General features: G+C 36.6%; 1 protein-coding gene across 7 annotated transcripts in view; it reads right to left on the bottom strand.

The window, feature by feature from the left end:
* The window catches only part of FOXP2 (forkhead box P2), a 454,906-nt gene that overhangs the window by 35,186 nt on the left and 407,220 nt on the right, over positions 1 to 12,500 (bottom strand). For all 7 annotated transcript variants that reach the window (XM_067314932.1, XM_067314922.1, XM_067314902.1 and 4 more), the window contains 5 exons: positions 8,647 to 8,734; positions 5,938 to 6,021; positions 1,407 to 1,608; positions 601 to 677; positions 360 to 461 (listed from right to left, as the gene is read on the bottom strand). In XM_067314932.1, the coding sequence (XP_067171033.1) occupies positions 360 to 461; positions 601 to 677; positions 1,407 to 1,608; positions 5,938 to 6,021; positions 8,647 to 8,734 (553 nt within the window). The remainder of the gene's footprint in view (positions 1 to 359; positions 462 to 600; positions 678 to 1,406; positions 1,609 to 5,937; positions 6,022 to 8,646; positions 8,735 to 12,500) is intronic.

Genomic DNA, 12,500 nt, shown 5'->3' with positions numbered 1-12,500 from the left:
TTGCACAAGGCAAACAGACATTTTTCAAACTAATTAGCCAATAATATGCAAGAGAAAAAGTAATATAGTGCGACTAACAAAGGTGTTGATGATTGAGTGCTCACACTGTAATTAGTGTGTCAGGCCCTCATTTCTCTGCCAAGCCTCAGCTATTAATTGCACCAAATTAGAAAACTATATCAGAGGCAAAATTATTCTTTCACTTGTCATTTTGAGAGAGGGAATTCATTCCATTCAAGAGGCAGGTTAAAAAGAGGGGAAGCAGATACTAATCTGCTTATGTCATGTAAATAAATGTTCCTTGTGCTATCTGTAAGGAACTGTACTAGGCATCTTTAAACTGCTGGGAAAGAAGTTACCTTCCAAGTTGCTGCATTACGCCTGAAGTAAGCAAATGTCCGTGTAAACCAGCTGTAAATTTCATTAAGTGTTAACTGCCTGTCACTTGATTCCATGATAGCCTGAAATGAGACAAGATACATAGTGACATAAAATAATGGTTTACTAACTAGACTAGATGACACTTTCTCAACCAAGCCTTACTTTAAGCATTAATGAATTTTAATTTAATCAGGCAAACTTCATTTTCTCTCTACTTACCTGCCTTATGAGAGTTGCATAAGTAAATGGAGGTCTGACATCTGCATTTTTATAAAATTCATAGTTTGGGGCAATTTCTATAAAATAAAAACATAAAAACTGTATGTTAATGCTATTAGCACTCTGCATTATTTATTATGATTGACGGCATTGTTTACTATGCATTCACAACAGTTTTCACAGGAACTACTTACTCAGGAATACACAAAAGGCCACAGACAATCAAATTATACCGAAAAGTCTTTGCTTTGCTCCTTGACGTAAAAGTGCAACTGAAACATGCCTCAGTCAGTGGTTTAACGTAGGCCAGCAGCAGTATACCCAGCCATCCGGTGTGCTTTCAGCAGCAAGCCCCTTTAAAATGTGCACTCTGAATATTTTGTGACATGGCTGGACAGTGCCCGTCAGTCATCTCCTTCCCTGCCCTCTTTTATTCCCCACCTAAAAACTCCTTTGTGGGATTTTCTCTGGTTAGCAGAGAAATCGTGCACTACCATGTGTATACAGAATTAAATATGGTTAGCACAGGCTGATGACACCTATAGGGGTATGTCATCATTAGTGCTGACACTTTTCATGTATCTAGTATTAACTTCTTATACTAAAGTGAGGCTGTTTCAGAGCTTGTTTTCTTTTATTTTTTTCTTTATAATCATTGGCAAAATATATTAGAGATTAAAAAAATACTTTTTAAATCACACGCATTAAATGCTTCTTTGACAGCCTCAATTTGCCCCTGCACTATTTTAGTTGCAGTGTAAATTTGGGGAATGTCAAAATAGAAGTATTGATCCAAAGCATCCTACCTGATGACATGGGAATGTTGTATTTGTCTGAATGTCGTCTTCGAATGGCTCCCACATTGGGTACACTGGCTGGGGTGATTACGGAGGGTCCCTGGGTAATTGGGGTGACTGGGGCTGTTGGTGTTGTGGGAGTTTGAGGTAAGCTCTGTGGGGATGTCTCCAACATGTTCTTAGACATGGTGACACTAGACACCAGATTTAGCTGCGGAAACCCAAAAGAAAAGTAAAGAAAAAGCAGAGACAAACAACAAAAAAAAGACTTAAAAAGGTTTGACAAATGAGAGTGGATTCACTTCTACAGCTGTGTTGCCACTAATAAGCTGCAAAAGGAAGCAGCCAATCTCAACTAATTACAGGATGAAATTGTATCATAAGAACTCTAATTAGAGGATGCTGTTAGAGGTTATCTAATAATCTGCTGCAATGTTACTTAGGACTAACTCCTTCTAGTACTACCAGACTTGACAGAAGTATGTTTGCCTGCAACAGAAACTAGTTGTCTGTTGTAAAACAGATCTAGCTCATGCTGAAACAACAATAACAACAATAAATGTAATAAAAGATGTTAGTATTCATACAAACAAGACTTAAAATAAGTTGCTATACTGATGCTGCCAGAGGTTGTTTTTTTTTTTTTTTTTTTTTCCCCACAGTCCCAAATCTCAGCTGAGAGGCTCCAGCCAGCTGGAAAATTTTACACTGACCTTTAGTCTCCTTGCTAATTTGGTGGAATGGTAATGACATTACTACATATTCAAACAAAATTGTCTTAATTGCAAATTAGCCGGAGGAGGCTGAAAATTTTCAAATTAAATCTGATTGGAGATGGAGAGAGGGAAATGGAATTTCCTCACTAACAATCATTTGTGGCATGTGTTAACAAATATAATGAAATGTCAAGTTTGCCAATTCCTCTGGAAGTATCATTTTCAATTTATGATTACAGTGTCACTTATTGCTGATGTACCCTGGAAAGTGGGTGTCAGGGTAGAAAAAAGGAAAAAAAGGTGAGAATGTATGCAAGCTGTTTAACAGTGTGCCCTTCATTACTCCCCTCAGTAAGGCCCTGTTCCTCATTATCAAAAACTCGTATTATCTCTGTCATATTTACCATACATCTTTTGTCATAAATAGCATCCAATTAGCAGAATTTATACTCAGGGCAGCACATAAAAAGATTGCTGCCATATACTTAAATGATACTCATAAGGGGTAATCTGTAGTCATTTTCACTTTATACAGTAATTTATAGAGCTGAGCAAGAAAACTAATATTAATTGTTCTTCATCTGTGTGGAGTAACTGCAAGTGGCTAAACACAGAAATTTTGGTTTTTGTGTATAATTTAGTAACACCTGCCTTTTCAAATCCCAAATACACTTCTTAAGATAAACCTCTTTTTAATGGGGAGAAAATGATGTGTACAGCATTGATTGATCTTTCTTTGTGGATTTGTTTTACACATTTAGTCAGTAGAGAGATTTGTTAGGGAAACAAAAATTAACATATGCCAGCTAATTGTTCTTCTTTCTTGGGCAGCAGCCAGAAGAAGCACATTAGCAGTCTAATAATAACGACTGGCACCCTGAAGGCATCCCCAAGTGCATCTGTTCCCAATAAACCACAGACTGTTCTTCTGCTCGTACTTTAAGCCAGCAGACTGGAATGGGAATTCTTTGTTACGTACATAAAAAAAGCTCAGATAATGCTACCAAATGCTTTATTTAATACATTTGCAAAGCTAAGAGTTTAAGCTTGTCCATGAGGTAAAAAGAAGTATTTTTGAAGCATCTGAGAGATGAGGAAGATTTAAGTAACATATACCTTTCTAAGTATGAATCGTTAGCCTTTGTTTTTTACTATCAAAGCTTTTAATTGTGCATTTGATTTTTATAATCGTTCTCCCTTATAAAAAGCATGAAAATTAAAAAAAAAGGTTTATTTCCACAGCACTTTATTAAAAGATATTTTAACCTATATATTTGCCAACCAGAAAATGCAACATGAAAAAGCATAAAACAGTAAAACTTCTGGCACAGCAATAGCGTGTGTGTACAATATATGTTACAGACACACAAAAAATTACAAAAGCTGCAGAAATACTCAATCTGTATGGATGCAAACTACTATGTTTACAATGTTACGGTAACTTATTCTGCTAGCCGGCAATAATAAGCATAACATGTTTGTAGGCATGCAATCATGAACTGATAAAATAGAATTTATTATTAACTAAAGAAAAGCATGTAAAACCTAGGATGAGCACTTAGCCACCTCAGCTCATCTGAATATATTCAAGGTTGGGTGAAACTCATTATTCAGGACTCGCAGCCTTGATAACTTTGATTTTCATCCATCCATAGCATGGCCAAAAGGTACCATTTAATGAAGTACCATTCAGAGAGTAAATGGGGTCATATAATAGACAGTGCGGTTGCACCTTGTGTTCATGTACTGATAGCTGTTAAGGGTGCAGTGATGAACCAACAGAGCTCATTTCTCCTTGGTAATAAATTCATGCTATTAATATTTATCAAATGTGTGGGCCGTCTCAACTGAGCCACTGCACATGAGACCATAAATCTCTACTATCATATCAATTTTGAAGCTTCTTTTGTACAGTGTATAAATTTTAGGGTTTTTTTTTTGTATTGACCACTCTTCTTACAAACCAATTTGAGGCCAGTAGTGCAGCTCACCACTTCAGATATCTCTAGTTCCAAAGGGAACTTTAAATTGTGGTTTCATTTTAAATTGCTCATCTAAGATTCTGTATTAATTGCCCACCATCAAACGCAATTAGCAATTCTTTCATGTGTGGTTTATGTAATGTAATACTTCAATTACATTATTCATTCAGGTTCTGTTTTGGATTATAGGCTGAAAATTCTTTATTAGTGTAGATGTAACCATGCTGCTGGAGTTTTAAAAAATTTACTGATTGAATAATTAATTGGAAAAGAACAAGCTGCAGATTCCTGATGGATTTATGAGACAATTATTCTGTCTTGTGATTATCTACATTATACTATAGGAAGCAATGAGAAAAATAATCTTATTGAAATGAGACAGTCACTTAAAAACATAAAGAAACAATATTCTCAAAATTTTGATACACCACAGATCACCTGGGGTTAAAAGAATTAAATAGTAGAAATGTGTTCTGCAAACCTTTTCCCACATAGCAACACTTGGAACCTAAACCAAATTGCATGAGAAGCTTGTGTGACAGAAAAACTTCACAATGTATGAAAATGCCAAAGCACTGAGATAGCTTTATTTATATACACTAAAAATAAAGTTTCAAAAATTTTTTTTTGCTAGTAGGTAACCCAAAACAAAAATTAGAATTTAGTTAGACTAATGAAAGCAAAAAAATGCATGTAAATTTTCTCTCACAAAGGCAGGGGTTAAGGAAATGCTAACACTTTCTTCATTTATCATCAGGTTATAAAGTGTGCCCTCAAACAAAGATTTTCTTTGAAGTACATGGAGCTGAAAACACAAGAGACAAGAGTATTCTGTCCTTCTGCATAAACATTAACTGGGCGTGATATGCAAGTGTACTCTTTAAAACAGATTAGGTTTCCTCTGCCTATATTCCTGACTTTGATAGACTCAGATTTTCATCGATAGCCCAGCATTTCATCTTCAAACATTAATATATCCTTTTCATATTTGTGAGAACGTGTATGTACAAAGGTTACCATCACATTTAACATTAATGAAGAGTTAACATATCACATATCTTGTATTGTAAGTGCAGTGTATCTAAGCATAGTATACTGTAAGTACTATGATATCTGACACCCTAACCGTACAAAACTGGACCTGCCTGAGACAATATTTCTGCTTATGTGAAGCCACATTCAGTTTGATGGATCTGACTGCAGATTTAGCTACAGGACTGGGGCCGCATACAGCACTGTGGAGTCACTGTGAGTGGGTACTGACTTTTCAGTGCCCATATCATTCTGACTGACAGCACAGGAGATACATAACATTGCATTCTGGAAAGAAATTAAACAAAAACCAGTTTAAAGGTACTTAAATTTGTTGCCTAAAACAGCATTTGGGTTCATTTGTTTTATTAAAAACAGTAACAAAATTATATTTGTGTCTCTAGTAAATAATTTAAGACTTTTTCAAAGTTCTTAGATTCTTTTTACGTTTACATTTTACTACTACAGAGTCCACTGAACTTCAGGTCTTTCAAAGTGGGTTTCCTTTTAATACCTGTAAATCTATCACAAAAAGATATTCTCTCTAGTTTCAGTTTCAAGGCAATGATTTGGACACTTATAGGTGTACTTTGTTTAGTGTCACCTATGGTGTAGATTGGATAGATTTTGTAAAAGATAGCATTACTTTTAAAGAAACATACAATTTGACAAGCTATTGCATTTTACCTTCATTTTATTGCCATATTTTTCATCACACTCATTGTTTTCCAACTGTCACTAAATTGTTCATTTTCTTAGTCTGCTACATTCGTAGACCTATTTACTGTTTATAAAGCAATATGCACTTACAGGTTTTGGAGATGGCTTGGGCTCCGAGGGTCGCATGTGCAAGTGGGTCATCATTGCTTGAAGACGTTCACGCTCTTTAGAAAGCTGTTAAGAAAGAGTGAGATCAGAAGCATTTTAGAAATGACTGATACAGCTATTTTATTGCAGTGATACATCTTATCATTGAGCTTGTCTCAGTGTAATGATTCCTGCATATAAAAGTCTATGTCAGTAGAAACTTATCTGAGAGAAAATGCAACTTTGGGCATGGGAAAAAAAAAAAAAACTTTTATAGCCTTTCATATGTTAAAAGGTCAGAGAAAACAAATAACACTTCATCTTTTTGTCAATAAGAGAATTGAGGTCACAGTTGCCTCGACAGTAACAAGTTACTAAGACCATAAATTAGAAGGCCCATAGTGTCTCTTTAAAGTCCTGTGGACACTGTTAGCAATGGACTAGTGCCAGCAGCTGTGAAGGGGTGAAGGGTCCTCAAAGCGCAGTGCCTGCTAGGATTGTCTATGCACTTCATCCTTTCCCACTGAGGTCCAGTTAGTGCCCCCTGCAATCTGCCATCATCAATCTAATTCAATAGAGTGACAGAGACCAGGCAGTGTGAAACACTGAACTCTGCCACCGAGTCGGCATCTACACTGCACTAGGTCTCATTACAACTGATGGACCTTACTTTACTATCAGTCAGACAAAGCAAAAAATGGCATAATTGGTCACACTGCAAGCTAAATCTTTAGTTGGACTGTTACACTTCAGCATAGCCTTTGTAAATTGTAAACAGTTCTTAAGAAACCCTTAAACTGGCTTTAAAAAACATTACATGTTACTAAATCCTGTCCTCTTTTCAACTGATACGATTTTCCTATCGCATGCTGCATAAATCTTTGTATTTTAAGACTCAAGCAAATTATGAAATTTAAAACAGAAACAGGAAAAAGTGCTTGCAATACATATCTTGTTGCTAAAAATATCAGAATGTACAAGAAAACATACCACACAAATTATTTTTTTCAGAAGTTAGGTTGCAAGAAGAAATACTAGAAGTTGTATTCTAGTGACATTGACTTTGGATAACTACAAAAAGATTACTACATTAGCTGACTCAAGAATCACTTTGGTGTGTATCACTACCATTTTTTGGAAAGTTCTGTAATACTTCCTTGCATGGATTCAGCTCAAGAGTTATAACTACACCAGTAGACTGGGATTGGACTAGGCAAAACAACTTATAAGTAATTTAGAACAGTGAGAAACTACCTGTATTACTGTAGATTTTTTGGATATACTGGATATAATTTGGTCAGTGCATCTTTAATTAAACAACACTGGAGGCAGGAGAGGGGAAAAGATTTCTTTTTAGGCTTTATATTGTATGTATGACACTTTAGAGACATGCTATTTGCCACGATGCAAATCCCTAAGAAAAAAATTAAGATAACATTAGCCTGTAAATCTTCTAAAAGAAACTAGAGCTTTGCCTGGGTTTAAAAAACTTTCACTTCAGGGGGATAAACGATATTATTGTACTTTCTCCTCATTGTTTTTGGTTTCCAGTATTAAAATGCAAAAGAACCAAACAGTTTCCTTTGGCTGAAAGAAGAATGAGGATTCTTATGTGCATTACAGTGGTGAGACAAGACGCTAAAAGGCAAGAAAGCTAAAAGTTGTTTATTCTTCCTTCTCTACCATGACACATATATAGCAAACAGGAAAAAAATCTGAGTCCCTGGCTGTGTCCCTTGGACTCTGCGCCTTTCCAAAGGGCGCAGGATGAAAAAATGCTCTCCTGTGGACACCCACATAGGCTTGGAGGAAACTGCACGGTGTAGGCACCCATCATGGTAGTTTTTGGCTGTTGGAGTTTATTCCAAACCAGTGATGGAGAACACACCCTGGGAAGGGTAGTGTCAATAACGAGAGGCCCCAAGGGTACTCAGTCCTTCTTTCTAAGCTGGACAGAGCATTCATATATATACACAGTGACCCCTAATGGTTAGAGTCAGAACAGGCTGAGTATAACGATCCTACTCCTCGACTAGACACTTTTAGTCGAAGTCCAGGGAAATGAGTAAGCCAGCAATGAGGAGGTGTCAAAAGGACTTCTGGGATGTGGGACACCAATTTCTCCCTTTGGATGGGGGACACTAGGTCAGCGCTCTCTTTGGAAAAATGGCTAGAGCCAGAACGGAGGATGCAGCTGGGGTGTTTTTCCAGATGCATTTGCTGCAGAAGCAGGAGGAGTGGGGACCCCTCTGAGTGCGTCTGAGGTTACACCTCCTACTTCCAGAAACATGCCCACCACCAGGCAGGGCGTCATTTTGGGTGGAGATACCCTCTGCAGTTCCCTTCTGCAGAATGGCATGGCCAAGGACCAGGTCAGCAGGGGAGGAAGGCAGAAGGATCCTGACTCAGCATTTCAAGAAGGGAAGACAGCTTGGATCCAGTCTCTGCTCCAGGGACTGCATTTTTCATTCATGATAAATGGCATCGGGGTCTTAGTTCAAGCAAAATGCAGGAGACAATGCTGATGTTAGATAATTATTGCATAATTTATAATGTGAGAAATCTTAAAGTAAAAAACACTTGTTCATGAGTATCAACAAATTTCATGCAAGAAACATACAGCTTTAAGCCAGAGTCATTAAGACAAGTGTTTTCAATTTAGTTTAAATTAATAGTAAATAAGTAATAGGATAATGCATCCATGTAACAAACCTGTATTTCTAACTGCTGAACCACTTGCATTTGCACCCGACACTGAGCAGTGCTTCTGTCATCCAATGCATGTTCATTGTTAAGGTGCCTAGTGAAGAAAGACAACACTAATAAGATAGTGTTAAGATGAGGATAATTTCTCTCTGAGTCCATTTTTCTCTCCTGTGCATATGGCTTCCATTAATTTCAATGGGAGTTATGTGAAAAGGTCTAGTTAGAGCACGTCATAGATACAACAATGCAAAATAACAAAATTGATGTTATTTCATTTAGTTCTACAAACTGCTTCTCACTGATGACTGCCAGATGCCCAGTTCCTATCTCCCAGATCACATAAGCCATCTAAAAGCCAATGTAAGTGGTTATCAATATTTGGTAGCGTCACTGAGCTGACTTCCACTCCTTGTTGCTGGTGAAGATGAAGATAGTCACCATATAAACAATTCTTCAAAAGACAAATTGCTTTTAGGCTGCTTGAACTACTGAGAATTAATACAGACTTTGTTAAGATTTCTCCATCTGCTCTTCTTTAATCATTAAAACAAAAATAACAACAGACTGTCCTTTCTCCCCTCCCCCAAAACAAAGCCAGAAGCAGTAGGGGAACATCACTGATTTTCATTACAACCTCCAGCAGCAGCCCTTGATGATGATGAAGTAACCAGGCTCCACAAGCTGAGGGAGAGCGTGGAAGGCAAATGCACAACTACACACCTTGCACACACACAGCAAGACTCTGCGGAGGGATTCAGACTGTGCAATAATGCCAATTTTGCCAAACAAAATCACCCTCCGCAACAGGGAAGAGAACCACGGGGGTTGCTGTCCGTAACAAAACTACAGCCCAGACAGACCCAAATGACTGTGCCCCTAACGTTTCAATGGAGCACAGCTTTACAAAGCGCATCTACTAATGTTTTTTGAAGGAGAGTGATTTCAGCTCATTCTCTCCCTCTCTCTCAGGATCAAAGTGCCTTTTGGAGCTTTAATAGTGTATTTGCAGTTGTTCCACTGAAAAGAAAATTTAGGGAGCAGGCTAAAGAAGAAAGGGGAAGAAAGGAGTTTTGCCCTTGGATGTGGGTTTGCTGGCTACCTCCACTGTCAGCAAGAGGGTTAAGGTTTGTAGGGACTATGGTCACAGACAGTTAAAGAAACTGCACTATCTATACCATGGAAGAAAGGCATCTTCCCCCTTTTCTTTTTGGCAGAATATTTTGAGAATTATATAGCTGTTTGACCACTGGTCCTTAGGAAGAATTTGTTCTTCAGAAACAGTGAAAAATTAGACGGAACTATGTCTCACTTTTACTATAATTTGTATCACTAATTTAAATTATGGAGTGACATCACTATTTTAGAATACAACAATAGGGTTTGCAGGTGAGCAAAATAAGTCAGGTTCTGCTGCTCTCGCAAGAGGCACGGCTGGAGAAAAGAGATAAGTAATTATGAGTGCTTTTGTTCATTGTTAATAAAACAATTTTTACATGAATTTGAAATCATTTAACAGTATAACTGTAACTTGCATGGTAGTTTATGCTAAGTTCAAACATCACCAAAGACACCACATTTCCTTTATACATTGTCAGAAAACTTGCAATTTATTTTCTTCAAAGGAACTGACCTCTCCCTGTTGAATGCAAAAATGCATGATCAGTTTAAAAATTAGAAAATTGTTCAGAATGTGCCATTCACTCGTCTTCTGAAATTTTGATTCAAAAGAATTTTATTTCCTCAATTATACAAGCATGATAGTGTGTGGCATATTAATATAGTGTCATATTAATATAGCTTAATGTTTTCAGTTTATCTGTTACAAAGTTGTCAGAAAAAGAACAGAAGACAGAGGCTATCTATGCATCATCACCACTATCACCAGTACACATCACTGGGTATGCATACGCATGTTTGCCTACCTGTGCATACGCACAGGAGCAAATGATAGTATGCAATGGTAAAGGTAGAAAAGATCTCCTGGCCTAAGTTTGAGGTGACTGCATACTCATGATTATTCATTAGCTATTACAACACCATATGTTTGCATACACCTTACAAAACAGATACAGACACAGTCCTTGCCCTGAGGAACTTTAAATGTAACAGCAGTATGCAGTGTAGGAGAGGAAAGTCCAGTATAATGTAATTTCAATACGATCACATGATAACTTGAGAGGCTGTTGCATGTTTCCTGAGAGTAACACAGTAATCTTTTGAAACTCATGAGATATACACATCCTTATGCCAGACTTCCACATCATGTGGTTGCTTTTGCTGCACATTTTGGAGAAAAGTTATTTTATGGAAACATTAAGAGTGTAAAAATTGTTTTAAGAATTATTTTTCTGATCTTTTTTTGCCTGTGAAGTTGGCTTGCTTTATTTATCATGCATGTACTAGGTCTAATGCATTTTTAAAAACCTCTAAAATAACTTTTCTCTGTATAAACTTGCTGCAGTTTTAGGGTCCAATATGCTGCAATCTGGCAAGAAAGATGTACATTCCTTCCTCCAGAAGGTTGGAAAATATTCCAAAGGTTTTATTTGTTTCTTGCCATGCATTGTAAGTTATATTAAAGTTGTGCTGGTCAATTTTCATACTGCATCAGCACATGCCTAATCATTTATCTTGTCTGCATCCTTTACAAATTCTATGTTAACTTGATTTATAATTGAGAAAAATGGTTGCTCTTTTTTTAAGGGGAGACAATATCTTGGAGGATTGGAATGTTTTCCTGAAGAGAGGAGTTACTGGTTTGAATGTGTAAAGCAGACTGTACAATACACATGCAGTTTATTTCGGTATTTTGCTGTTTATTCAGTTGTTGAAAGAAACAGGATTTTTTCCTGGTTATATTTGCAACATATTAGGAAGTAATGAGGCAAACTATTAACTACACATAGCAATATAAAGCAGACTGAAATTAGTGTGTTATTAATAATTTAACAATGTAAACAGTACAGCATGATCTAAATGAGACAGGAGACAATATATTCTAGGAACACCCTGAAAAAAATTTTGAAGTGGGTCAAAATGTACTTTTTTTTTTTGCAAACAGATCTGGACCCTGCAAAGCAAAAGATAATACACTATTAGAGGAAAGAGGAGATATAGTTTCAGCAAGAATTCTAGTGAACGTTTACCCATATCAATTAACCTCCATATAACTTAGCACTCCTGTCAGTCTCTCTCAAAAGCAGCCCAGGACTAAAATAGCAAAGTGCTATAGGTCAGGATGAGGTGCACTGGCAGAGTTATATGGAGAAATATACACACAACCTGTCTGCACTATGCTCAGTTGCAGCCAGAGCTATTAAAAGCCTCCCTTTAATGAGCACTAAAATTCAGTCACACATTTCCTTTTAGAAGGAGAGCATATGTTGCTAGAACATGATAGTTTTACGTAATAAAATTCACATGAAAATTCTTTGAAAATATTTGGAAAAATATTTTACAGTTTGAAAGTATTATTTCCAAAGATGTCCTTTCCTGTTTTTTAATTCATCAATCTGACTTTAAATTTTTAGGAAATGGGAAACATTTTACAGCTGAGAAGTAAAAACAACATATTCACAAGAGCAAGCAATAGGATAGTGATTTTCATCCAGGACAGTTTATGCTAATATTATTATCTTTACTTCTTAAAAGGTAAAATTAAGTGTGTAGTCCAATCACTAACTACAAGATGTACAACACACATCCTTTTTCTAATATGCATATTTTATGTGTATACCCATATATGTGTGTGTGTGTGTGTACACATATACATATCACTACATCTACAAATACCGAGAAAGTGCAAGAAACTAATTGAAATACTATGAAAAATACTTAGGCACTTATGATCATCTAGTATT

Source organism: Apteryx mantelli, chromosome 1, assembly GCF_036417845.1.
Source record: "Apteryx mantelli isolate bAptMan1 chromosome 1, bAptMan1.hap1, whole genome shotgun sequence".
Lineage (NCBI taxonomy): Eukaryota > Metazoa > Chordata > Aves > Apterygiformes > Apterygidae > Apteryx > Apteryx mantelli.
The sequence above is the reverse complement of the archived record's forward strand: the minus strand, read 5'-3'. Positions and strand labels throughout refer to the sequence as shown.